This window comes from Vidua macroura, chromosome 34, assembly GCF_024509145.1.
Source record: "Vidua macroura isolate BioBank_ID:100142 chromosome 34, ASM2450914v1, whole genome shotgun sequence".
NCBI lineage: Eukaryota > Metazoa > Chordata > Aves > Passeriformes > Viduidae > Vidua > Vidua macroura.
In genome coordinates, this window is record NC_071604.1 from 79,273 (window position 1) to 105,146 (window position 25,874).

Here is a 25,874-nt window from a genome sequence, read left to right on the forward strand (position 1 = left end):
GGTGGGGCCGGTGTCTGGAGTCCCGGTGCTGACTACGGCAGGTCCCGGTCCCAGTCCCGGTCCCGGTGCCGGTGCCGGTGCCGGTGTCAGAGCGGTCCCGGTGCCCGCGCCGGCCTCTCCGGTACCGGGGGGTGGTCCCGGTGCAGTATCGGGGTCCTGATGCAGAATCGGGGTCCCGGTGCGGCACCACGGCGGGTACCGCTGCCTGCGCCGCTCTCTCCCGGTGCCGTACCGGGGTCCCGGTGTCGCAGAGGCCGATCCGGTGCCGGTCTGTCCGGTGCGGGGCTTCCCGGTGCCGGTCCCTGCCGGGTGCCGAGTGGGGGTTCCGGTGCGGTATCGGGGGGTCCCGGTGCCGGTCTCTCCCGGTGCGGTATCGGGGGTCCCCGGTGCCGGTCTCTCCGGTGCGGCGGTTCCCGGTGCGGTACCGGTGGTTCCGGTGCGGAATCGGGGGGGTCCCGGTGCAGCATCGGGGGTCCCGGGGCGCTGCCGGGGGGGCTCCCGGTGCCCGTGCCGGTCTCTCCGGTGCGCGGGGCGGGGCCGGGGCGGGGCCGTTCCCGTCGGGCGGGGCCGTTTCTCGCCGCTCGCCCCGACCGCGGCCCCGGCCCCGGTACCGGCCCCCGCCCGCCGGGCCCAGCCCCGCCAGCACCGGCACCGCCGAGACCCCCCCGGCACCGGGACCCCCCCGGCATCGCCGGCATCCCCGGGCGAGGGGGCCCGGAGCCCCCCCAGGTACCGGCACCGGCTCGGGGGGGGATGCGCCGGGATGGGGGGGGGGGGGAGGGGGGCAGGGCCGGGGATGCGCCGGGATGGGGGAGGGGGGCGGCGGGCCCGGGGGGGGGCTCATGGGCCCCCCACCCCATCGCCGGAGCCCCCCGGGCCCGGGGGGGGCCGCGCCCTCCCCTCCCCCCTCGGCCCGCGGGGGGGGGGGGGGGGCCGGGGGGTGGGGGAGGGGGAGGGGACGCGCGCGGGCTCGTGCACGCGCAGGACCCCCCCCCCACCCCTTGCACGCGCCCCGCGACCCGCCCCTCCCCTCCCCCCCCCGGGCCGTGCACGCGCTCGTGACCTCTTACACGCGCGCGCGCCACCGGCGGCAGGCGCGTGCCCGCGCGTCCCTGCGCGTGCCCGCGTGTCCCCCTCCCCCCCCCCCCGCTCCTCCCCGCCCCCGTCACGCCACGTCCCCCGCACCCTCCCCATGTCGCGACAGGGCGCCGTGTCCCGACACGACGCGCCGCCGGGGGGCGCTGTTTCGCCCTCCGCTCCCCTCCTCCCGCACTGCGCTGTCGCGACATGCGCCCGGCGCTGTCGCATGTCGCGAGTGACGCCCCCCCCCCCGCCCCCCGCTTTGTCCCGAGCCACCCCCCACCCCCCCCCCACCCCGGGTCGCGGCCCCCCGCTTCTGCCTCAGTTTCCCCGGGGGGTGGGGAGGGGGGAGAGGCTCCATCCCTCACCGGGATGACGTCACCGTGTGACGTGATGTCGCCGCGGGGGGACACGCGCGACACCTGGCGGGGCGGGGTCGCGTCCCCCTCCCCCCGCGGGTCCCTCGGGGTGACGCTCAGCCCCTCCCCCGCCGCCCCCGCGGCACAAAACCCCCCCCAATTTTAGTGATGACATCATCGCCGGGCGCGCTGTTGCCATGGCAACTGTCCCCCGGCCCGGGGGCGGGGGGGAACCCCCCTCGTGCCTCAGTTTACCCCGAGCCGTTGGCGCGTGGCCGCGGGTGACCTGGCGCGCGCGCTCGGGGGCGCTTTGGGGGCGCGCGGGGGGGGACACGCGCGGGTGCAAAGGGGTCACACGCGTGTTTGGGGGGTCCCGTGGGCACGGGGGGGGGGCACACGCGTGTGTGGGGGCTCAACCCCATCTCCGGGGGTGTCCGTGCCCCGCTGACCGCTCGCCCCCGGTTTGGGGTGTCCGTGCCCCGCTGACCACTCGCCCCCGTTCCGGGCTGTCCATGCCCCGCTGACCACTCGCCCCCGTTCCGGGCTGTCCGTGCCCCGCTGACCACTCGCCCCCGTTCCGGGCTGTCCGTGCCCCGCTGACCACTCGCCCCCGGTTTGGGGTGTCCGTGCCCCGCTGACCACTCGCCCCCGGTTTGGGGGTGTCCATGCCCCGCTGACCGCTCGCCCCCAGGCCCCGGCCATGGCCTGCCTGCACGAGACCCGCACTCCGTCGCCGTCGCTGGCGCTGCCGTCGGACGGGACCCCCGAGCAGGAGCTGACCCCCACGCAGTGCGTCCTGCGCGATGTCCTGCCCGCCCCCAGCGCCCCCCCCGAGGCCTGGCCCCGCCGGGGGGGGTCCCGGCCCCCCGAGCTCGGCCCCGAGGCCGCGGGGGCCGCTGGCGGCCGATGCCGCCCACCTGCGCTGCCAGGCCGGGGGCGGCTTCCTGGAGGGGCTCTTCGGGTGCCTGAAGCCCGTGTGGACCATGATCGGCAAAGCCTACGCGGCCGAGCACAAACACCCGCCCGAGGGTGAGCGGCGGGGGCGCGGGGGGCACGGGGGGCACGGGGGGTGTGAGGGGCACGGGGGGTGTGAGGGGCACGGGGGGCATGGGGGGCACGGGGGGCACGGGGGGTGTGAGGGGCACGGGGGGCATGGGGGGTGTGAGGGCCATAAGGGGCATGGGGGAATGGGGGGCATGGGGGGCACTGGGGGTGCCAGGGGTGTGGGGGGCACAGGGGGCATGGGGGGCACGGGTGGTGTGAGGGGCATGGGGAGCATGGGGGGAACGGGGGTGTGGGGGTCATGGGGGGTGTGAGAGGCATGGGGGGCACGGGGGGCACGGGGGGTGTGAGGGGCACGGGGGGCATGGGGGGAAGGAGGGAAAGGTTAAAGAAGAGGGGAAAGGGTTAAAGGGGGGTGAAGGGGTAAAGGAGCTTCAGAGCAGGGTCCAAGGGGGTAAAGGGGACAGGGATGAAGGAGGACGTGAGGAGCAAAGAGGGGGTGAAGGGCAAAAGCAGGGGTGAGGGGGAAAAGCAGGGGTGTGGGTGTGCCATGGCTGGGGGTACACCAGGGGCACCCTGGGGATGGGGGTGCTGGGGGGGCTCCGGAGCTCCCTGGGTGCTCTCGGGCTGTGGGTGCTGTGGGTGGGGGTCCTGGTGGCTGTGGGTGCTGGGGTGGGGGTCCTGCTGGGCTGTGGGTGCCAATGCTGGGGGTCCTGGTGGCTGTGAGTGCTGGGGGTGGGGGTCCTGCTGGGCTGTGGGTGCCAGGGATGGGGGTCCCGGTGGCTGTGGGTGCCAATGCTGGGGGTCCCGGTGGCTGTGGGTGCCGTGGGTGGGGTCCTGGTGGCTCTGGGTGCCGTGGGTGGGGGTCCTGCTGGGCTGTGGGTGCCAATGCTGGGGGTCCTGGTGGCTGTGAGTGCTGGGGGTGGGGGTCCTGGTGGGCTGTGGGTGCCAGGGATGGGGGTCCTGCTGGCTGTGGGTGCCAGGGGTGGGGGTCCTGGTGGCTCTGGGTGCCGTGGGTGGGGGTCCTGCTGGGCTGTGGGTGCCATGCCCACGCGTGCCCGCAGACCCCTGGGAGGTGCCGTTCGAGGAGATCCTGGACCTGCAGTGGGTGGGCAGCGGGGCGCAGGGCGCCGTGTTCCTGGGCCGCTTCCACGGCGAGGAGGTGGCCGTGAAGAAGGTGCGGGACCTCAAGGAGACCGACATCAAACACCTGCGCAAGCTCAAGCACCCCAACATCATCACCTTCAAGTGAGCGGGGGCTGCTGGCACCGGGGCACGGGGACAGCGCGGGCAGGGGGACAGCGTGGGCACCGGGCACGGGGACAGCATGGGCAGGGGGACAGCGTGGGCAGGGGGACAGCGTGGGCACGGGGACAGCGCGGGCAGGGGGACAGCGTGGGCACCGGGCACGGGGACAGCATGGGCAGGGGGACAGCGCGGGCAGGGGGACAGCATGGGCAGGGGGACAGCGCGGGCAGGGGGACAGCATGGGCAGGGGGACAGCACCAGGCACGGGGACAGCATGGGCAGGGGGACAGCGCAGGCAGGGGGACACTGTGGGCACGGGGACAGCATGGGCATGGGGACAGCGTGGGCACGGGGGACACTGCAGGAATGGGGCATGGGCATGGCATGGGGCATGGAGCATGCTGGAACATGGGCACAGCATGGACATGGCATGGACATGACATGAACACGGCATGAACATGGCATGGACACGGCATGGGCATGGCATGGACATGGCATGGGCATGGCATGGGAATGGAATGGACGTGGCATGAACACGGCATGAACACGGCATGGACATGGCATGGGAATGGAATGGACACAGCATGGACACGGCATGAACATGGCATGGACACAGCATGGACACGGCATGGACATGGCATGGACATGGACACGCCACGGGCATGGGGACCCCCAGCACGGCACAGCACGGCACAGCACGGCACAGCACGGCACGGCACAGACCGAGGCGGGCAGGACACGGCGAGCACTCCGGGCATGGCCACCGAGGCCCGGGCGCCTGTGGGGTGTCCCGGGTAGAGCGGTGGCCCCGGTGGCCCCCGGCGGGCGCTGAGGTGCCGCTGTGCCCGCAGGGGCGTGTGCACCCAGGCCCCCTGTTACTGCATCATCATGGAGTTCTGCGCCCAGGGGCAGCTCTACGAGGTGCTGCGCGCCGGCCGCAAGGTCACGCCGTCCCTGCTGGTCGACTGGTCCATGGGCATCGCCGGCGGCATGAACTACCTGCACCTGCACAAGATCATCCACCGGGACCTCAAGTCGCCCAAGTGAGCCGGGGACGGGGCTCGGAGCAGCCCCCGGGCCTGGGGCTGTGCATGGGGAGGGTGCCTGGCACGGTGGTGCCGTGTCCTCACGGTGCCGTGTCCTTGGCGGTGCCGTGTCCTCGGCGGTGCCGTGTCCTTGGTGGTGCCATGTCCTCGCGGTGCCATGTCCTCGGTGGTGCCATGTCCCTCCCAGTGCTGTGCCCATGCCGGTGCGTGTCCACGAGTTGTGTGGCCCTGGCAGTGCCACTCCTGGTGGTTTCATGCCCGTGGCAGTGCCGTGCTCATGGTGGTGGCCGCGCCGTGCACGTGGTGGTGGCGTTCCCTCAGCAGGACCACGCTCACGGCACTGCATGTCCGTGGCGGGGCCACGTCCTCGGCGTGTCCCACGACGGGGCTGTGCCATGGCAGCGTTGTGCCCGTGGCAGCACCGCGTCCATTTCAGAACCACGGCCGTGCCGGTGCCGTGTCCATGGTGGTGTCCCACGTTGGTGCCGTGTCCACGCTGGTGGTGTCCCATGGCAGGGCAATGTCCATGTTGGCGTTGTCCCATCTAATTGGTGTCCCCCGCCAGTGCCGTGTCCGTGTTGGTGTTGTCCCGTTCTGTGTCCTTGTCACTGCTGTCCCCTGTCCGTGCTGGCTGTCCCCTGTCCCTGTCACCGCTGTCCCCTGCCCTGTCTGTGTCAGTGCTATCCCCCGTGTCACTGCTGTCCCCTGTCCATGTCACTGCTGTCCCCTGTCTGTGTCATCGCTGTCCCCTGTCCATGTCACCGCTGTCCCCTGTCCGTGTCACTGCTGTCCCCTGCCCTGTCTGTGTCATCACTGTCCCCTGTCCGTGTCACCGCTGTCCCCTGTCCATGTCACCAGTGTCCCCTGCCCTGTCCATGTTGGCTGTCCCCTATCCATGTCAGTGATGTCCCCTGCCCGTGCTGGCTGTCCCCCTGCCCTGCCCGTGTCACCACTGTCCCCTGCCCTGTCTGTGTCATCACTGTCCCCTGTCCATGTCACCAGTGTCCCCTGCCCTGTCCATGCTGGCTGTCCCCTGTCTGTGTCACCGCTGTCCCCTGTCCGTGTCACCGCTGTCCCCTGCCCATGCCAGCTGTCCCCTGCCCTGTCTGTGTCACCGCTGTCCCCTGTCCATGCCAGCTGTCCCCTGCCCATGCCAGCTGTCCCCTGCCCTGTCTGTGTCACCGCTGTCCCCTGCCCGTGCCGGCTGTCCCCGCCGGTGCCGTGCCGTGACGCCACGGTGCTCGCAGCAGTTGCATGCCCGCGGCGCTGCCGTGCCCGTGCCGTTGGCGTGTCCTTGGCGCGGCGCTGAGCGCGTGTCCCCAGCATGCTCATCACCTACGACGACGTGGTGAAGATCTCGGACTTCGGCACCTCCAAGGAGCTCATCGACAAGAGCACCAAGATGTCCTTTGCCGGCACCGTGGCCTGGATGGCCCCTGAGGTCATCCGCAACGAGCCCGTCTCCGAGAAGGTGGACATCTGGTGAGGCTCCGGGGACAGCGGGGACACTGCCAGCCGTGCTGGCACGGGGGACACAGCAGTGGCAGGCAGTGGGGACAGGAGACACTGTGGGGACGCCAAGGACACGGGGGGGACCAGAGACGGGGACACTGGGGATACTGGGAGTGACGTGGCAGGGCCAGGGGACATCAGGGACTGCAGGGGCTGGGGACACTGGGGACGCCAGAGCGGGTAGCGGTGAGGGGACAGCAGGAGGCCGCCGTGGGTGACGGGGCCGCGGGTGCCCGCAGGTCCTTCGGGGTGGTGCTGTGGGAGCTGCTGACGGGCGAGATCCCCTACAAGGACGTGGACTCGTCGGCCATAATCTGGGGCGTGGGCAGCAACAGCCTCCACCTGCCCGTGCCCTCCAGCTGCCCCGATGGCTTCAAGGTGCTGCTGCGCCAGTGCTGGTGAGTGCCCGCGGGGACACCCCGAGGGACACCCTGGGGACGCTCTGTGGGCACCCGTGGCACGAGGGAGCCCACCACACACGGGGCCAGCACGAGGGATCTGCCCCCGTGGGCAGGGCAGGGGGGACCCCTGGCTGTAGCGGTGCCCCCCCTGTGTCCTGTGCACCCTTCTCTGCCCCTGGTCCCCAGAACCTTCAGGACCCCCCCCGCACCCCCAGAACCCCCCTGAGACCTCCCAGACCCCCCAGCACCTCCAGGACCCCCCCAGCCCACCCTCAGTGCCGTGTCCTTCCCCCAGGAACAGCAAACCCCGGAACCGGCCGTCCTTCCGCCAGATCCTGCTGCACCTCGACATCGCCTCGGCCGACGTCCTGTCCACCCCCCAGGAGACCTACTTCAAATCCCAGGTACCCGACCCCAGCAGCCCGGGACCCCCTGCCTCCAGTACACCACAGGGGCCCGGCTGGGCAGTGCCCGCAGTGCCCGGTACCGCCGGTGCCCTGGATGGGCGGGGTGGCTGCAGCCCGGTGGCCGGAGCCCGGGGTGGCTGCAGCCCGGTGGTGGCTGGAGCCCGGGGTGGCCGGAGCCCGGGGTGGCCGGAGCCCAGTAATGGCCAGAGCTTGGGGTGGCCAGAGCCCGGCGGTGGCTGCAGCCCGGCGGTCGCTGGAGCCCGGGGTGGCCGGAGCCCGGTGGTGGCCGGAGCCCGGTGGTGGCCGGAGCCCGGCGGTGGCTGCAGCCGGCGGTGGCCGGAGCCCGGGGTGGCCGGAGCCCGGGGTGGCCGGAGCCCGGGGTGGCCGGAGCCCGGTGGCAGCGGCGGCGCTGTCCCTGTGCCGCAGGCCGAGTGGCGGGAGGAGGTGAAGCTGCACTTCGAGAAGATCAAGTCGGAGGGGACGTGTCTGCACCGGCTGGAGGAGGAGCTGATCAACCGCCGGCGCGAGGAGCTGCGGTGGGGCCGTGCTGGGAGCACTGGGAGCACTGGGAAGGGACGGGTGGGGGGGGGCAGCAGGGGCTGGGGGGGCACAGGGAGCGCTGCGGGTCACTCTCCCTGCTGCGGGGCCGGGAGATGGCTGTCCCTGTCCCCTGGCCGGTGCCGCGGGTGTCCCCGGGCTCCGTGTCCTGACGCCACGCGTGTCCCCAGGCACGCGCTGGACATCCGGGAGCACTACGAGCGGAAACTGGAGCGCGCCAACAACCTCTACATGGAGCTGAGCGCCCTCATGCTGCAGCTGGAGCTCAAGGAGAAGGAGCTGCTCAGGTGGGTGGGCAGCACCCCCAGACAGCACCCCCAAAAGCAGCCCCCCCAAAGAACACCCCCACGCAGCCCCCCCCAGCACCCTCTTGCCCATCCCACGGTCCCTCCGTGGCCGTGGCCAGCCCTTTGTCCCCCCCGTGGTTATCCCTGACGCCGTGGCCACTCCTCCACGGCCACGGCCGCTCCCCCCCCCCGGCCGTGGCCACTCCCCAGGCCCCGCTTGCCACGGGCAGGGGCACGGGTGCCCACGCGTGGCCCGTGGCAGGCGGGAGCAGGCGCTGGAGAAGCGCTACCCCGGGCTCTTCAAGCCGCGGGTGCCGCGGGGGCTCCTGCACGGCAACGCCGTCGAGACCCTCATCAAGAAGCGCAACGTCCCCCAGAAGCTCTCGCCCCACGGCAAGCGGTGAGCGGGGGGCTGGGGTCCCTCGCGGGGGCACCTTGGGGCGCTTGGGGTGGGGGGAAAATGCGGGTGCTGGGGATTTGGGTTGGGGGGACACGGACGTGTGGGTCCAGCAGGGTGGGGGAGTCTGGGGATCTGGGTGTGGGGTCGTTCAGGGGACTGGGAGGACGGCGTTCTTTGGGGTGGGGGTGTCTGGGCTCTCTGGGGAGGGGGGTGATGCTCTGGGTGTGCAGATGTTGGGGATCTGGATTTGGGGTCGTTTAGGGGACTGGGGGTGCCTGGGTTCTTGAGGGGAGATATGCTTGGGGACCTCGGAGTGGGGGTCCGGGGTCCTTTGGGGGAGTTCTGGGGCTGCGGACCGGCGTCCCTGGGAGGGAGGGGGGTTCTCTGGGGCTGTGGATATCCCAGGGGTCGCGGTGCCTGGACCCCCACCCACAGCCCTTGCCGTGTCCCTCCCGTGCCCAGCCCCGACATCCTGAAGCCGGAGGTGCTGCTGCCCAAGCTGGACGCGGCCATGGCGCAGGTGGCCCTGCCGGGGTGTCCCAAGGGCCCCCCGTCCCCCGGGCGCAGCCGCCGGGCCAAGGGCCGCCACCGCAAAGCGGGGCCCCGGGGGGGCTGCGGGGAGCCGGGACCCGAGGCCGGAACCCCCCGGGGTCCCCCCGCCACCGCCGCCAGCCCCGACATCCTCGGGGGCACCCTGGAGGCCGCGGGTGCCCCCCCGGCCGCGGTACCCGATGCGGGACCCGAGGGGGCGACGGGCACCCAAGGGTCCCCCCCGCCGCAGCCCCCCACTCCCGGGGAGCCCGAACGGGAGAGCGGGGCCGGCCGGGGGGGCAAAGGGGGGGCCGGGCAGCACCTCACCCCCGCGGCTCTGCTCTACCGGGCGGCCGTCACCCGCGGGCAGGTGAGACCCCAGACCCCCGCGTCCCTTTGGGGGGGGAGGGGGGGGGCGAGGACACGGGGGGAGACCCCAGGGCCGTCCCAGGAGTGGGAGGGGGGATGGATTCCTTCCGGGGAGGGGGCGTCAGGACTCCCGGGTCCCTCGCGGGGTGGGGGGCGGGTCAGGAGCGAGGGGCGTCAGGAGGACCCCAGCACCCCCTCCCTGTGCCCCCAGAAACGGGGGGTCTCGTCGGAGGAGGAGGAGGGTGAAGTGGACAGCGAGGTGGAGCTGCCGCTGCGGCAGAGGTGGGTGCGACCCCCCCCCCGGCGGGTGCCTGGGGACACCTGGAGGGGTCCGGGGTGCTCGGACCCCCGTGTGCTCAGCGCCGCGCCCCCCCGGCCCTCCCCAGGTGGCCCCCGGGGATGAGCAAGCGCCAGTCGCTGTCGACCTTCAGCTCGGAGAACTTCTCGGACGGCGACGGCGACGAGGGCCACACGAGCGAGCCGTCGCACAGTGCCACGCCCGACGTGGGCAGCACCAACACGGACGAGCGTCCCGATGACCGCTCCGAGGACCTGCTGTCCCAGGGCTCCGAGATCCCGCTGGATGCGGCCCCGCCCGACGGGCCCGGCCGCCGGCACGGGGGGCTCAGCCCCACCAAGGTGATGCCCCCAGCCAGGGGCGCCCCCCCAGGGATGGTCACCGTGGGGTGGGGGTCCCCCGTGCCCCACAGATGGGGTCAGCACGTGGAAGAGGGCGCGCAGGACCCCCGGGAGTGGTCCCCGTGGGATTGGGGGGGGGGTCCCCGAGCCCCCAGACGGGGTTGGCAAAGGGAAGGAGGGGGTCCCTTCCCCCAGGACGGGGGGCCGGGGATGTTCCAGCCCCGTTTGTGTCCCCAGGTCTCCGAGGACTCGGACTGTGACAGCGCGGAGCTGGACCACTCAGGCAGCGGCGAGGGGCCCCCCCCGGCCCACAGCCCCCCCGGGCCTGTGACCTGCGTGCCCCCACGCCCCCCACCCTGCACTCCCTCACTTGTACAGCCCCAAATATTTATATAAATATCTATCGCTCTCTACTGCGGCTGCTGCCTTGGGGGGGCTCTGGGGGGACAAGCGGGCAGGGGGGGCTCACGGCCCCCCGTGTTTGTGTAGGTCCTGCTGAAAGCACCCCCGGGCAGAGGGAGCTGCCCCCCCAGTTCGGACTGGGGGAAAATGGGGGGGGGGGACAGGGAGGGGGTTTTGTCACTCCTGTAGGTGCCAGGGGGAGAGCAGAGAGGGAACAGAACCAACAGTGGGCTCCCATTTCAGACCAGTTTGGAGGGAAATGGGAAAGATCCCCCAAAAATTCATCTGGAGGGTCAAAGTTCCCTCCACAGGACTGGTTCATCCCATTCCAGTGGGACTCCCAAGACCCAACTGGGCCATACTGGCAGCACTGGGTTGGTCCTCCACCCTCTGGAAGGATCCCAAACACCAGCTGGGGTGGTTTATCCCTCTCCAGAACCAAACTGGACCATCCTGGGAGCACTGGGAAAAACCAGGGGGGTTTCAAATAAAGACTGAGACAGGCAGATCCATTAACCAAAATATCCTGCAGGTTCTATTCACAAGGAAAAGCTCCAGTCCATCTTTTTATTCAGTTTTTTTTTTTGAAAAATTTCCTGACGTTACAGAACTAAACTGAAATGGTTTTTTTTTTTTTTGTTTTTTTTTTGCTTTTTTTTCGTTTTTCTTCCACTCTTACATTTCATGACAAAAACAGAACTTCATGAGCCGAAAAAACAGGGAAAGGAGGGGAGAAGGTGCCAGGGGGGTGGGGAGAGGAGAGAGAGAAGCTTTATAAAACTAAGATTTGGGGTTCAGCAATTTTAAGAGCTGAACGAAGGAATTAAAATGCTTTTTAATTTGAGAGGGAAAAAAAAAAAATATAACCCCGAAAAACAGAACAAAAACGAAAAACAAAAAAAAAAAAAAAAAAAAACTTGAAACAAACTGAACCTGGTGAGTGGCGCGAGGCTGGAGGAACCGAAAATGTACAAACTAGTTTAAAACCTGGGTCGGTGCTAAGGGGCCGCAGATGGATGGCGAGGCGGGGGGGGTCCGGGGCCCCCCTAACTGCTGCCCATGCCCCCGGTCTCCGAGGAGAGCCTGCAACGAGAAAAGGGCGTCAGAGGGACCCCCCAGCACCGAGAGGGGTGGGAGGGACGCCCTCGGTCGGGGAGGGCAGGGGAGCCCCTCGGGGAGGGGGCAGGAAGGGGACCCCCCTGAGCAGGGGTTTGGGGGTTTTGCAGAAGCAGCCAGGGAAGGGAGGTGCCTTCCCCGCCCTGGAACAGCGCTGGGGGGGTCCTGGGGGGGTCCTGGGGGGTCTGGGCTGAGCGTGGCGGGCTCTGCTCCGAGGGTTTGGGGAGGGGGGAGATCCACGGGACCCCCAGGCGGGGCAGGGAGGAGGCAGCGGAGGAGGGGGAGTGCAGGGAAAGGGGGGGCACCTCCAGCAGGGACCCCCGGGGTGGCAGGGGACACACAGACACTGCATGGGGTCCCTGGGCCAGCAGGGACCCCCCCCAAGGGCAGCCCACCCCCCCAGGCCCGCCGGCCTCGCCGTGGCGACTCCGGGCTCAGCCCTCGCTGCGGTTTGGGGGTGTTGGGTGGGGGGGTGGAGACCCCCCCCCAGGCAGAGGGGACCCCCGGGCCGGGCCCCGCTGCGGCACAGATCTACCAGAGCAGATTCTCACCGTGGCAACTTTATTACAGGTACAGACAGTTAAGAGAGGACAGGTGAGGCCCCCAGGGCACCGGGGATGCAGTTCCCCCTCCCCCAGAAAAAAAATCACAGAGTCCCTTCCCTCCCTCCACCCCCCTAGCCCACCCCCAAACCCCACAACTGCACCCAAACTACTCAAAAAACAAAAAAAAAAAAGGGAAAAGGAGGAGAAATGGAAAAATAAAAAATAAAAAAAGTAACAAGCAACAACTAGAGGCAGGCAGAGAAGGAGTTGTGACCGCTCACAGGACAAAGGGACACAGTCTCTCGGCCGGCAAGAAAAGCTCTGCTGCTGCAACGGCAGCGCGAGCTCGGTACGAAGGAAAAATTTAAAAAAACCCAAAAATGATAAAAAAAGAGGAAAAAAAATATAGAGGGAAAAAAAAAAAAAAAAAAAAAGACCAAAAAACTGCTGTTCCAAGTCTCCTCTCCGGGGTCCTGGTGCTGCCACCCCCTGGAGCAGCCTCAGTACGGGGAAAACCTTTGCTTCTCCGCTTTGAGTTTGTTAGTGACACAGGGCACGGCGGGCGCCGCGGCGCCTTTGGCCGCAGACACGACATTTAGCGCCAGGAGAGGGACAGGTTTCATGCCAAGCAGACTGGAGACACAAGGGGCGGTCGGAAGAGGGTTGGGGAGGCTGGAGGGTGCGTCGGAGGCCCCCGCGGTGGCGAGCGAGGGGGTGGTGGTGGAGGAGGAAGAAGAAGAAGGGGTGGAGGGTTGAGAGAGGTTGATGCTGAGGTGGTCAGGGATCGTGACGGAGGCTGCCTGGGAGGAGGGTTTAGCGCTTTCTAAACTGTAACAGAGGAGAAAAGGAAAACAACAACAAAAAAAAAAAAAAAAAAAAGAAAAAAAGAAAAAAAAAAAAAGAAAAAAAATACACGGGTGTGGGTGGGAGGGAAGGAACAGCACAAAATGCGAAAAAAAAGCACAGGACAAACAGCGAAAACGGCGCAGGAGCCGAGCTGGGGGAGGAGGAGGAGGAGGGAGGGAAGGAGGGAGGGAGGGAAGGGATGGTGCTGCCAGGCCTGGCCCGGCTGCACACGGGACCCCCACACCCCCCAGAGGAGCCCGGCCTGGCCCCAGGGGTCCCCCCGTGCGCCAGGAAGGAGCCGAAATCCAGAGAAAACCACCAGCAGCTGCTGCTCCGCGGCAGCAGGGACACAGCCCAGGGACCCCCCAGCCCCTCTCAGCCAGGAGATGCCACTCCCAGCTCCAGGCAGGGAACGGGGGACACGGGGACACCAACGGGGGCAGCCCAGCCATGCCGGGCCCCCCACGGCCCCTGAGCAGAGCCAGGTGCTGCCAGCAGCACCAGCGGCCCTCTGGGACGGCAGCGTCCCACGGGATGCTCGGGATCCTCCTGTCACCCCTCAGGGTGGCACAGCAGAGCCAACCCAGAGTGCCAGGCTCCCCCCAGCCCCATCCTGACCCTGCAGCATTCCTGGAGGCGATGGCAGCGGGGACAGGGACAGCAGGCACGGGAGGGGACAGGGGGACAGGAGAGCCCTTCCCCTCATGCGGGGCACGGGGAGGGAGGGCGCGCGCCGGGCCAGCGGGACTCACCTGACATTGATTAGATACTGGGCCAGGCTGATGCTCGCTGCAGATCCAGTTATGGTCACCTGCCTGTCAGTAGAGCCTTCCACGGGGTTGGCAATCTTGATCTGAGCCCCGGACATCTGGCGGATCTCGTTGATCTTGGCGCCCTGACGCCCGATGATGCAGCCAATCAGCTGGGAAGGGAGAGGGAAACGGGGTTAACTCGGCCTCATCCTGCCCTGCCACCTCCTCGGGGGGCACAGCGGGGAAATTCCTGCAGGGAAAGGGCTGTCCCAGCCCCACAGGCCAGCCAGGGCACGAGGGGAGGACACCGTCCTTGGAGGTGTCCAAAATAAACGGTGAGGACGTGGCCCTTGGGGACACAGCTCAGTGGTGGGGACAGCTGGACTTGGTGGCCTTAAAGGCCTCCTCCAACCTTAACAGTTCCAGGATTATGGGATTCCTGGGAGTGGGGTGTTCGTTGGAAAAGGGGGGGTTAAGGGATTGAAAAAGGGGCTTTTTTGCCTTGAAGGTCACTGGAATGGGGACAAGGGATGTGGTGGCAACCAGAGTGGCCTCAAGAAGTGGTTTGGGATGCAGCCACGGGCCCACCACAGCCTCAAAGGCAAGGACAGCCACCCCCCAGCCCTGTGAGAGGGGCAGCCGCCCCCCAGCCCCCAAACCCCCCGGGATACTCACATCGTTTGGAATGGTGAGTTCATGGGAGGTGGTTTGGGCAGAGGCATCCAAACCTGCTCGGAGACAGAGAGAGGGGGCCCAGGTGAGGGCGGGGGCAGCCAGGGGGTGCAGCACCCCAAGTGCTGCCAGGTTCAGGCTGCCTGGGAGGGCTCCGAGCAGGCGGGGAGGGCACAGCAGGCTGGGAGGTTACGCCAGAGCCCGCTGCTCCCCACCCCTGCCTCCCTGCTCCCCCTCTCCTCGCTCAGCCCTGGAGCTCTCCCCTCTGTGTCCCCTCCCCGCGTGGATTCTCCATCAAGGTGGGACAATCCCCGAGCAGGGGGCTGGCACTGGGGGGCTCCAGCCGGGCACTCGCCTCCACGCCCGCTCCGGGTCTGGCTTTCAAAGGCCACAGTTCCCCTCCTCCTCCTCCTCCTCCTCCCTGCCGCTCCTGCGTGCTAGGCAGGCGCTGGGAGGCTGCTCACACCCCACACAGGGCCGAGCTCGTGCGCCTGGGGCGTTGTGAACACACTTTTCCACTTTTCCCCCCTTCCCCAGCTCGCTCCCTGTGAGAGGGAGCGGCGGCGGCCTCGAGCCCTCACAGCGGGGCTGTGGCAGGGGGACATGGCAGGTGACACTCGGTGCTGTCCCCCGACTCCCGGAGCAGCTCCAGCTCCTGACAGCTCCAGCACCTCCTCGGCCAGGGGCTGCTCTCCCCTCTGTGTGTTTTTTGGGGTGGGGGTTAAAGCTCGGGGCCCACAGCTCGCTGGGACAGCCGAGCCTGCACCCAGTCCTGCTGCTCTCCACTATCCAGCTGTGCTCCAGGGCCCAGGCAGCCAAGCCAGGCTGCACCTCCAGCCCTTCTGGGGCTCCCCTCAAACCCCCTTTCCCCCCCATCCAGGCAGCATCTATCAGGGAGAATGAGACCCCAGGCAGCATCAATACACAACAGAGCAACTACAGATCGTGTGTTTGGATCATTACCCCAATAGCCTTTCACCTCTGGAGAGCTGGAGTCAACGCCTGTTAAGATACAAGTCACAATGAGTTTGGCTGTCTCAAGTTTAGAGCCCCAAATGGGTAATTTTGATTTTTTTTTTCTTTTCTTTTTTTTTTTTTTTTTTGTAGGTGGCTTGGTATTTTTCAGCCATCTTAGCAAATCTACAGCGAATTTGGTACAACTCAGCAGTCGCCTGCCTTAGGCCTGGAGCAGCCGGAGGGGAGAGAGCGGGTGCTGCGGGCCGGGGGTCTCCCAGAGCGCTGGCAGAGCTGCGAGGACGGCGGGCACGAGGGAGGGAGGGAAGCAGCGTGGATGGGTGGGTGGGTGGGTGGGTGTGGAGGCCCTGTCCCTGCGGCCCCCAGACACATCACAGCAGCAGCGGTTACCTGGCCGGGCCCGGGCAGTGTTTGGGGCTGGGTTTGGGGGAGCGCGGCCCCGAGCGGCCCGGGCTGGGCTCCGGCCGCGCACGAACGCACACGGAGAGAAGGAGTTTCCATACCACTGAATCCAGTGTTGCCATGAGACATTGGAAAGTGTGACTGTTGCATTGCCAACTGGTGCAGCTTGGTCAGCTAAAGGAGGGAGAAGGGAAGAGAGGGAGAAAGAGAGAGAGAGAGAGGCTGGCGTTAGCCATTTCCCGAGGCCGGGGGCCAGGACTTGCCGCGCGCACCCGCACGGACGCGGCCCCGCCGCCCGCCCCGGCCCCTCCGCGCTGCCCCGGCCCCGCCATGGCGGGCTGGGGGCTGTGCCCACCCCCCCTCGGTGCAGCAAGGGCTGGAGGAGCGCAGGAACAGAAGCAGAGAGGAGCGGGAGGAGGGAGCAGGTGCCCGAGGCACGGCGGGGAGCGGGCGCGGAGCGCGCTCGGCTCTGCCGGCCCGGCTTCCTCTCGGAGCCCCCGTCCCCCCGGCCTGGCGCGCCAGACCCCCCTCGCTGCCCTACAGGTGCCAGGAGCAGAGAGCAGCCCCTACGGGATGAGGATGGGTGCCAGAGGATGGAGGTGTCCGACAGCGCCGGCCGCTGCCGGGATGGTCCCTCCGCTCCCGGCCGGGCTGGGCCGGGTCCAACCCCCCTCCCCGACTGCCACCTGCGCCCGCTCGCTGGGCCAGCTGTCCCCTGCCCCGGGAGAGCCACCGTGACAGAGCCACCGTGTGCCGGCTGGGGGGGGCGGTTCTCGTGCCAAATTGAGAGGGGGGGTGGGCGAGGGGGCAAAGGAAAAGCCAGAGCTGGTGTGAAATGCCAAGCCAGGGAGAGGTGGGTTTGGAAAAAAAATATAATAAGGAGGAGGGAAGTGTCAGAGAGGAGGTGGGGAAGGGATCCAAGGAGTGATCTCCTGCTGGCTGCAGGAGGGCCAGCTGAGGGAGGGGGGTGAGTGTTTTTTTTGCGGGGGGGGAGGATCTGGGGAGCTCAGATCAGATCGAGCATTCAGCCCCAAGCTGAGCCAGCTCGAGTGGAGAAAGCACGGAGAAAATTTTTGGAAGGTGGGGGAGGAAAAGGGTGGATTTTCAAGACAAGAAGTTGTAAATAAAAACTTACATCTGGCTGTGGAATGGCATACTGTCCTTGAATGGTATAGGCCTACAAAAGGAGGAAAACAGTCCTATTAACAACCATCGGACAGCCACCCAGGGACAGACAGATTTCAACTAGCCAGGAAGTCAGAGAGCCAAGGTGGAGAGTTCTCCGGGGCGAGGGAAGTGGGGCAGGAGAGGCGGGGACGGATAAATGCTGTCACAAGCAGTTTCTAGGCTGGCGGTTACTCGAATTGGCCTGACGTGGCGGGTACGGGGAGGGGGTGGGCAGAATCGGTGCCGTCCCCCCCCCAAAAAAAAGGTGGCAGACAAAAAAATAAGGAGGAGGAAAAAAAAAAAAAAAGAAAAAAGGAAAAAAAAAAAAAAAAACAACGAAAAAAAACCAAAACCAACAAGAGAACGGCTGGGATCTTGATGAAGATGTTATGGTGTGGTGAGTCCGACAATGCTGCTATCCCTGCGCCCCCGCGCAGGCAGGGAGGATCCAACGCCCCCGCCGGCCCTGCTGCTGCTCCTGGCCCCTCTCTGCCCCGGCCCGGCAGCTCCCCCGCCTCCCCTCCCACCCCCAAAAAAAAAGTTTGCCCCGTTCCGAGTCCTCTCGTCACTCCACACGCCTAGGACAACGTCGCCGGGCAAGCTACAGGTCAGTGCTGGTGCTGGCTACCACTGCTCACACGGCCCAGTGCTCGGAGGGGAACGAGGCGAGGGCCTGACCTGCCACAACTCCGTGTCCCCGAGGTTACAAGGGACAGCCACAGACTTCAGATTCCTCCTGAAGCTACCCAGAAAGGGCGAGGCACTGGCTGGGGCCTGGCTGGCTAAGGTTTGGGGAGGTCTGGGGGGGCCGGGCAGGTGGGGGCGGGTGGGAGAGGAGGGGGAGAGGGGGGTACACAGCCTCACTTCCAGGTCACCGGAAGAACTGCAGCCCAGGCTGGAATTGGCCCAAGTTCGTTGCCATGCAGTGGCTGCCGGGTGGCCTGCGTGAGGAGAGGTTGGTGGGCTCAGAGTCCAGTTCCCAGTGGACAGGAGTCCACAGCACAAAAAGCCACCGTTGTCGGTTTTGGGGGACGGGGACAGGGATGCCACCCTTGTTGGCAGTCTCAGAGAGGCCAAGGATTGAACGGGCCGTGGAGACTGAACTCCCCTCTCACCTCCTGAGGTGGTCCCTCCAAGTCAGAGTTGAGGCACATGGATGGGGCGGTGTGGGGGTAGCTCGCACTGCCGCTGCTGTACCTGTCCTGTGGATAAATTAGAGGACTTCAGTCTCCAGGGCTGTCAATCCGAAACCTTTCGCTAACACCAAACTCAACATCCACATTAGCTCAGTGCTGATCGAGGGCTCGCCCTGCTCTACGCACGACTCTGAGCTGCGAAGACAGAGAGCGCAAGGCCCACCGGGAGCGGGGCCCGGGGGCTGCTGCGGGCCTGGGCCGGGGACGGGGGCGGAAAGAAGGAAGGGGGAGAAGAGGGGCAAGGGGAGGGAAGAGATGCGTGGCCGTGGGAAGCCTGCTCCTCACTGCTCTAACGGGGAAGGCGGCCGGCTCCCGCCCCGGGGGTCCGCACGCTGCGGCCCCGCCGCTGGCCGGGGCGCGGGGGCTTCCCCCGGGGTGCAGAGCGGCGGGAGAAGCTGTCGGGGAGGCGGGAGGGGGGGGCTGACCGGGTTCAGGTGGGGAGGAAGAGGCAAGGAGAGGGGCAGGGGTGGGGAGGAAGGGGACGGCGGCAGGTCCGTCCCCAAAACAAGCGTGGCGGGGCTGGGAGGGAGGAGAGCAGAGTCAGGCCTGGCTCTCGGGGAGGCCGGCGGCAGCTACAGCCCTTCCCTGACCCCCTTCCCTGCCTACTGAGGCCCCCACTGACAAAGCCAGGCCCTGCCCACCCCGAGGGTGTCCCTGGCAGCAGGAAGGCAGCGGATGCGTTGTCGCCGTGGTTTCTCCGAGCGCTGGGGCAGCCCCGGGGGCGCAGGGTGGGAGCAGCTGACCCGCACCTGGGCCCCACAGGCCCGGGCGTTACAGCGGACAGGACCCCAAGGGACACCTGTCCCCTGTAAGGTGGCTCAGGGCAGGGCTCGGGCCACTCCCCAGCTCAGCACAGGAGGGACTAAAGCCCAGTCACCTGACACTACTCCTATCTGACGCCCTCCCCTCCTGAGAGACGAAGCCTTTGCGCACCCCAGCCCTACCCACGGCACAGGCTGAGCCTTTGCACCCCGAGAACCAGTGGCAGAGAGCAGAGAACCCCCAACCTCCGGGCCAGTCACCCACAGGAGGTCACAGCGAGTCCTTGGAGCCAGCCCGAGGCAGAGGGGCAGAGCCTGGGTTAGGCGGCTCAGCCCTATTCAAACCCCCACTGCCGCCGCCACACTGGCAAACGTTGGGTTTTTTTTTTGGCCGGGTAATTCCAGGAGCGTTTTGCAGCACCCTCTCCTCCCAAATCGGCCCTTTTCCCTGCTGCCCTCCCTCAACAGGGGGAGGGGGCCGAGGCCCAGCAGAGCCGCTTGGGGCCGAGGGCACGGCGTGGGTGACGGGCACGCGGAGCGGCCGGGGCGCGCTGGCGGCTCGGAACGACCCCCGCCCCTCCCCACCCCGCACCCCAGGAGCAGAGGAGAGGCCTTACCTGGCCGCCTGCAAAGATGACGGGAGAGCTGGATGGCTTGGGTCGGTACGGGATGGTGACACCCTTCGGGGGAGACTGCGGGACAGGCAGAGAGGACAGGTCAGACACCGAGCGCCGCCGGCACCGACAGCCCCCTCCCCGCGCCCCCAGGGCTCTGCTCTGCACTTCCAGCTGGCCCTTTGGCCACCCAGGGCACCGTGACTTCTTCCTGGGCGCAGGGCCGAGGGAGGACACCCAGGAGCACAGCAGGGCCGTGGGTGACACCACGAGCTGCTCCAGAGGCCCTGCTCGACCCCGGTTTTAAGCAGCTCCGAGCCTCACCTGGATGAGGCTGTAATCCCCAGCTATCCCTTTATCCCCCAGCAGCTGTTTTCTTCTCCCTGCTCAGCATTTCCACCCCTCCAAGGGCAGCGGGATGCCCCGCAGCACCAGCCTCCCCGGGGACAGGCCCGAGGAGGGGCCCTACCTCAAGCATGACGACGCAGATCTGTTTGACGCACTCGATGATGGACTGTGGGATCCCAGCGATGGTGATGGCTCGCTCAGTCGAGTTGGGCAGCATGTCCCCTGCCACCTGGACCTGTGCCCCCGTGCTCTGCCAAGTCGAGGGTTAAAAATAGCCCGTCAGACCCCGGGCAGGGCTGAGACCTCAGCGACCAACCCCGTGCATGGTTATACATAGCCAAAACTGCCCCCCAGCTCCTCCTTTCCCCCAGAATAAAGTCCTTTAATCCCAGCTGGATACAAGTCGGTCACCAGGAGCCTGAGGCAGCAGTGGGGGACCTGGCCTCAGCCTGTCCCTGTAACCCAAGCCAAGCCAGTCTCCACGCCAGCAGAGTTAACCCAACAGCACCCAGTGCTAAATGGCACAGCCAAGGGCAGTGCTGGCCTGGAGCCCATCTCCCTCTCCAAAATCTGGGAAAAGGCTGGGGAGAGGGCAATCAAGAGCCACGGGAAAGGGGCAGCAGGAAGCCAGGCTGTGAGAAACACTCCCGGGCAGAGAAGGGTTTGCCCTGAGTCTCGGATTGCCAAGCACTAAAATACAGTGAGCGCCAAAAAAACCCAGTGATGCCACATCCCTCGGGCAGGGACAACACAGGGATTTGCCCTTGGGGACACTCGAACCCCCCCGTGGGCCCCCCCGGGCTGGGCACCACGCACCTCTCGGATCTCCTTGATCTTGCAGCCTCCTTTGCCAATGAGGGACCCGCACTGGCTGGCGGGGACCACAAGCCGGAGGGTGACCGGGGGCCGGCTGGCAGCTGTGCTGTTGGTCATGGAGCTGCTGATGTCCTGCGAGGAAGAGGAGGTGTTGAGGGCTCAGCCCTGCCGGAACGGCACGCGCTGGGGACGTGCCCGGCACAGGGACAGGGAGGTGACGCTGGCACCAGTGGCCGAGGCCAAGGTGACCTCGGGGCTTTCCCAGGACTTCCTCAGCAGCCCAGAAAAAAACACAGACGTATTTTGGGGAAGCAGCAGCCAAACTCTGCTGCCTCAATGGAAATGGGTTTAGGCACTGGCCCAGGCTGGGTCCCACCTCAGCCAAGCAGGAACTGGTGCTGGAGGGGGACAAGGGACCGAGCGGGGGGTGCTCGGGGACTCCGCAGCTCCAGGGTCAGCGTGGAGCCTCCCGCTGCACCAGGGATCAAGGCAGCAGCTCTGGGAAAAACAATCCCGGCGCCGATTACAGCGGTCATGTGCTGGCAGGGGGAGGGGAGGCACAAGGCCAGGGCTCAACTGACCTACTAAAAGCAAAGCTTCAGCTCCAAGGCCGGTGCCCAGAGCGCTGCAGAGCCGTGCAGCCCGTGGAGGACTCTGGCTCCCTGCATTCAGCACAAACAGCCCCAAGCCCTGCAGCCTTTAACGCTGCAGTGAGAGCAGGGGGGTTTGGGGACAGGGCTGCCAGCACAAGGTTGTTTCTCCCTGGGTAGCTCCCAAATCTGAAGGGCAGTAGAATTTGTACCCCCACAGGCAAGGTGAGGGCCACAGAGCTCTGCCCCACACACCAGGTGGGGAGCACTACTCCCAACTCCTGCTCCCTCCAATGTGGAAATCTCAACATCACAGCCCTGAGCAGGCTCTAACACCTGCAAGATCCACATTTATCTAGCAGCAAAATCCCCCCTGGAAGTCACTGATTTAACAGGACCGGGGACACGATGCAGCTCCTCCAGCCCCGCACAGCTGCAGCCCCAGCTCCTCCTTGGCAGGGCTGGGGAGAGAACTCAGCGCTGGGGTGTGCTGGGAGGAAGTGGCACCAGCACGAGCAGAGCCAGGGGGATTCCAAAGCTGGGGGCAGGAAGTCCCTGCGGGGCTCTGGCTCCAGCACTGCCTGGACCTTGCCCCAGCGCGGCGCCGGACAAAGATCGGGGCCAGGCGGGGAAACGGCGGCTGCCCGTGTGGAACAGCGGCCCTGGGCCCCCGGGGGCCCGGCCCGGGGTCAGCTCTTCCGGAGAGAGGGGATAAACGGGGCGGTGACTGCAGGGGCCGCGGACACACCTCTTCCAGTTTGTCAATGATCATCGCAAAAGCTTTGAAGATGGCGTTGGTGGGTCCCGCGAGGGTGATGATCCGCTCGGGGCAGTTCCCTTCCGAGATGTTGATGCGAGCTCCGCTCTGCGGGGAGGCAAACGCCACCTCAGTGCTCCGCACGCACAGAGCACCTTGGGATTCCTCCGGATCCCCCGCTGGGCACAGAGCCCTCCCTCCTCCTCCTCCTCCCCTCCCTCAGCTCGGCTCGGGCAGCCATCTTCTCCTCCTCGGCTTCCTGCCGCGCCTGCCCACACCTCCCGGCATTCCCCGCGCCGCCGCGCTGCCTGCGGAGCCCGGCCGGGCCCGCCATCCCGCCCTGCTCCGCAGCCCCAGCACTCACCTCCTCACGCATCTTCTTCACGGACTCCCCTTTCTGTGAGGGACGAGAGAAGGGAGAGAGGCGTCAGCGCGGCCGTGGGGAGGGAGGGAGACAGGGGAGAAGGGGAAAGGGAGGGCTAGGAGAGTTTGTTCCTCACTTACCTTCCCAATGATGCTTCCCACCTCCTGGGATGGAAACAAAAGCACCATTAGTCAGCGTTTTAAAAACTCCTGGAGCCCCAAGCCTAAACTCGGCTCTTCTCGCAGTCAAAACAAGCTCCTGAGCACTTGAGATCTGCCCCTCAGATAACTGGGGTTTATCCCAGTTGTGCTGATCTTGTTCCCACCTCAGCTCCCATTGGGTCGTTCTGCCCCCCACAATAGTTATTTTCTTCGCTGGCTGCACCCCAGGATCTGCCCGGGTGCCCACAGCACATTCCTGGCCCCACAGCAGCTCCAGGAGATCCCACGGAAGCAGCCAGCCCGGCCCGTGCCAGGCCAGGGCTCGCCGCAGAGGGCTGGGGACACGAACCTTTCCGTGCATGAGTAGCCGGATGGTGAGCGTGACATTGAGACCCCCTTCGATGACTCCGGTGTCCATGGTGGGCAGCACGGGGTCGGCTCAGGCTGCGGCAGCGCTCGGGCCTCGGCTGGGGGGAGAGGGGCTGGGTGAGTGAGGGGCTCTGCCAGTCCCCCCCAGCCTGTCCAGGCAGGATTCCAACCGCCCTGTGCTGCTTCTCCCCTCAAATCGCCCCCCGAAGTGTTGGGACGATCCGCGGTGCTTTGGCTCCTCCTCCTATGAATTTCCAGAGCTGAACTGGCCCCAGCAACTCTTGGGGTCATGCGGGTCCTGCTCAGCCCCTGCCTCCTCCCAGCCCTGCTCCGTGCAGGGGCTTCTCTGAGGGACAACCGAATACTTCAGGGTGACCCCCGGTAGCACTGGGGACACAAACGGGTCCTGGACACAACCAGGGACGCCGAGGGGGCACTGAGGGCTAATCGTGGCCCCTCTACAGGTCTGGGGACGCTGCTGCTCCCTGCGAGCCCCACACTTTTCTCAGCCCAAGTCTTCCTGCAGCTGCCCTATGGGAGCGGGCACCCCAGTCCCGGGGCTTCGGCCCGCTGGGCAGCCGGGATTATGGAGAAAAAAAAACCCCATCGGCTTTGCCGAGCCCGCGCGGGGCCCCTCGGAGCGGGTTCCGAGGCGATTCCCTCAGACCCAGATAAGGCCACATGAGCGCACGATCAGGTTTCAAACCACCTGAGTCGGCAGCGGTTGCAAAACAGCCCGGCCGGCCCCAGCCGAGCGTTTCATAGGAATCCGGTAAATAAACTCCCATTTCGGCCTCCGCTTCTGCCCCATCTAAGTTTACCCGCGGCCGAGGCGGGCCCGGGGCCGCGCTGCCTCGCTGGCACCGGAGGGCTTTGCCGCGGCCTCCGTGAGCTCAGCCCGGCATCCCCCCGCGTCCAGCCCGGGCCGGGGAGCAGAGCCCGGCATCCAGCCCCGGCAGCGGGCCGAGGGCGGAGCGGGCCCCGAGCCCGTCCCGGGGACAAAGGGGGCCGAGCGGTCCCGCCGGGGGTGACGCGGGCCCGGGCCGGGCTCCCGGCGAGGCCTTTCCGCAGGGAAACTTCCCCGAGCGGCCCCGCGACGGGAGCTCCGTCCCAAATCCGGGGACGCGGCTGCTGCGGTTGGGACGCGGCTCCGAAGCGAGCCCGTCCCTGAGGCGGGGACGCGGCCCCGGAGCCAGCTCAGCCCTGCGCGGGGGGGGGGGGAACCGGGCCGGGGGTCCCGGCTCCGAGCCGGGCCGGGGGGAGCGGCTGTCCCGGAGCGACCCCCGGGGCCGCGACGGAGCCCCCGGATGGGGCCCGAGCACAAGGCGGGCGAGGGGGATCCCGGGCCGGCGGCTCCGAACGGGAACCGGAGCCCGGCGGGGAGAACCAGGGGGGCCGCGGGGAGCTGGGGTCGGGGGGGGGAAATGGGCCTCCACATCGCGGAGCGGGCCGGGAGGCACCGGCCCGGGGCTCCGAACCCACTCGGGACCGGGGATCGCCGTTCCGCTCCGGGCAGGCCCGGGGGGAAGATCCCGGAGGCCGCGGGGGGGGGGCGGCGGCCCCGTCCGTGCGCCGCCTTCCCGCTCCGGCGGGGGGAAAACAACAGCGCGGGATGGCGGAAAAATCGGGCCCGGGCGGGAAAAGAAAAACTCCTAAAATAAAATAATAAATATAAAAAAAAAAACCTAAAGAAAAAAAAAATCAAGAATTAAAACTCCCAAGAAAACGGAGCAGAAAAAAAAGAAAGAAAAAAAAAAAAAAATCTCCCCACGCCCCTCGGGGCCCCCCCGCTCCCGGCCCGGGCGGGGGGCGGCGGCGCCATGTGACGCACGCGGGGCCCCGAACCCCCCCGGCCCGGTTCCGGGGGGGGGGGAGCGGCGGGGGGGTCGGCGGGAGGGGGCAGCGGCGGCCCGCGAGCCCCCGGGGCCGTTTGTCGGCGCGGCCGGCGGCGCGGGGCGCGCGGGCCGCGCAGGCCGCACAGGCCGCGCAGGCCGCGGGCGCCGTGAGGGCGCGGCCGGCGGGGGGGCGGCGGGGGGGGAGCCGCGCGAGGGCCCGGCCCGGGGGGGATCGGACCCGGATGGCGGCCGGGGGGGCGCGGGGGGGCCCGCGGGGAGGGCCGTGAGGCGGCGGTGGGGGTGGGGGGGGGGGCGATGGGGGTGTGGGGGGGGGGGGCGGGTGGTCGGGCCTACCTGTGTCGGCGCCGGTAACGGCGTTGGGCGAAGGGCGCTCCGGGCGGAGCGGGAGGAGGGAGGGCGGGAGGGAGGGGGGGGGAGGCGGGGAGGGAGCGCGGCGGGCGGGCGCGCGGGATGGCGGCGGCGGCGGCGCGGGCGCGGCTGCTCCGGCTGCGGCGGCCGCGGGTCTGGGAGGGGGCGGCGGGCGCGGCCCGATTTACACCCGCCCCGACCCGGAAACGCACCGCGCGCGCGGGGCGGGACAGAGCGGCCGCCGCCCCGCACAGCGCCCCCCGGCGGCGGGGAGGTCCGGGCGGGGACTGGGGACACTGGGGGACACCGGGGGGCACCGGGGGGCACCGGGGGATAATGGGAGGCACTGGGGGATAATGGGGGGCACTGGGGAAGCTCTGGAGGAAACAGGGGCAAGGGGGAGCGATTAAAGGTGTGGTAGAATTGTGTACGGGGAGCTATGGGGTAACTGGGGGGCAAAAGGGGGCACTGGGGGGCAATAGGAGGGGCTGGGGGGCAATAGGGGGGCAGAGGGGCAGTCCCCCCTCCCCAGGAGCATTGGGGTTTGCGTCCCCCCCCAAGGCCAGCCCCCCCATCGGCGCGAAGGAGACGCTGACACACGCTGGGGCGTCCCAGAGCTTTATTGGGGGACAGCGGGGACACCCCGGGAGCCCCCGGGAGCAGGGCATGGGGGCCAGGGTGGGGGCCCGGCTGCTCCCTGGGGGTCCGGGGGTGTCCCGGGTGGTCACAAGGGTCCCAAGAGGTCCCAGGTGGCTCCTGGTGGTCCCAAGTGATGCTGGGGGGTCCTGGGTGAGGGTCCCAGGAGCCTCAGTCGGAGCTGCTGGAGGAGGAGGAGGAGGACGACGACGAAGAGCGCTGGGGGGGGACAGCAGAGCCATGAGCCCCTGAGGGGGGCTGGGGTGCCCCCCTGTGTCCCCCCCCCGGGTCCCCCCCACCTTGTGTCTCTTGTGAGCCTTCTTCATCCTCTTCTTCATCTTC

The 25,874-nt window shown here is 67.7% G+C and overlaps 2 protein-coding genes across 11 annotated transcripts; one reads left to right on the forward strand and one right to left on the reverse strand.

The window, feature by feature from the left end:
• Nucleotides 1–588: 588 nt before the first annotated feature.
• MAP3K12 (mitogen-activated protein kinase kinase kinase 12) lies at nt 589–10,252 on the forward strand. Its single transcript, XM_054001954.1, is given in 16 exon segments — nt 589–729; nt 2,131–2,328; nt 2,330–2,468; nt 3,506–3,689; nt 4,541–4,732; nt 6,059–6,217; nt 6,487–6,645; nt 6,944–7,052; nt 7,482–7,591; nt 7,784–7,900; nt 8,163–8,300; nt 8,763–9,201; nt 9,412–9,482; nt 9,587–9,839; nt 10,077–10,133; nt 10,135–10,252. Coding segments are annotated over 15 exon segments (2,352 nt in total). The 5' UTR covers nt 589–729; nt 2,131–2,139; the 3' UTR covers nt 10,171–10,252.
• A 497-nt stretch (nt 10,253–10,749) lies between these two features.
• PCBP2 (poly(rC) binding protein 2) lies at nt 10,750–25,037 on the reverse strand. Of its 10 annotated transcripts, none has more exons than XM_054001971.1 (16): nt 24,882–25,031; nt 22,673–22,790; nt 22,303–22,326; nt 22,163–22,195; nt 21,790–21,906; nt 20,452–20,583; nt 19,757–19,885; nt 19,291–19,365; nt 17,832–17,918; nt 17,592–17,657; nt 16,685–16,726; nt 15,651–15,723; nt 15,136–15,174; nt 14,176–14,228; nt 13,501–13,670; nt 10,750–11,324 (listed from the first exon to the last, which is right to left on the reverse strand). In XM_054001971.1, the coding sequence occupies exons 2-16, from the start codon at nt 22,739–22,741 to the stop codon at nt 11,288–11,290; spliced, it is 1,146 nt and encodes a 381-aa protein (XP_053857946.1). In that variant the 5' UTR covers nt 22,742–22,790; nt 24,882–25,031; the 3' UTR covers nt 10,750–11,287. The 10 variants fall into 10 exon arrangements, with proteins under 10 accessions (XP_053857946.1, XP_053857947.1, XP_053857949.1 ...); XM_054001964.1 differs by lacking the exon at nt 10,750–11,324 and adding an exon at nt 12,054–12,730 and having other exon boundaries at nt 24,882–25,037; XM_054001972.1 differs by lacking the exon at nt 17,592–17,657 and having other exon boundaries at nt 24,882–25,028.
• Between the last annotated feature and the right edge of the window lie 837 nt (nt 25,038–25,874).

Coding starts and splice junctions, on each gene's coding strand:
- PCBP2 (XM_054001964.1), bottom strand. CDS start 22,741: ATGGACACCGGAGTCATCGAAGGGGGTCTCAATGTCACGCTCACCATC. Junction 22,327..22,672: donor GGCTACTCATGCACGGAAAG/GTTCGTGTCCCC, acceptor TTTCCATCCCAG/GAGGTGGGAAGCATCATTGG. Junction 20,584..21,789: donor TCATTGACAAACTGGAAGAG/GTGTGTCCGCGG, acceptor TCTTCCTCGCAG/GACATCAGCAGCTCCATGAC.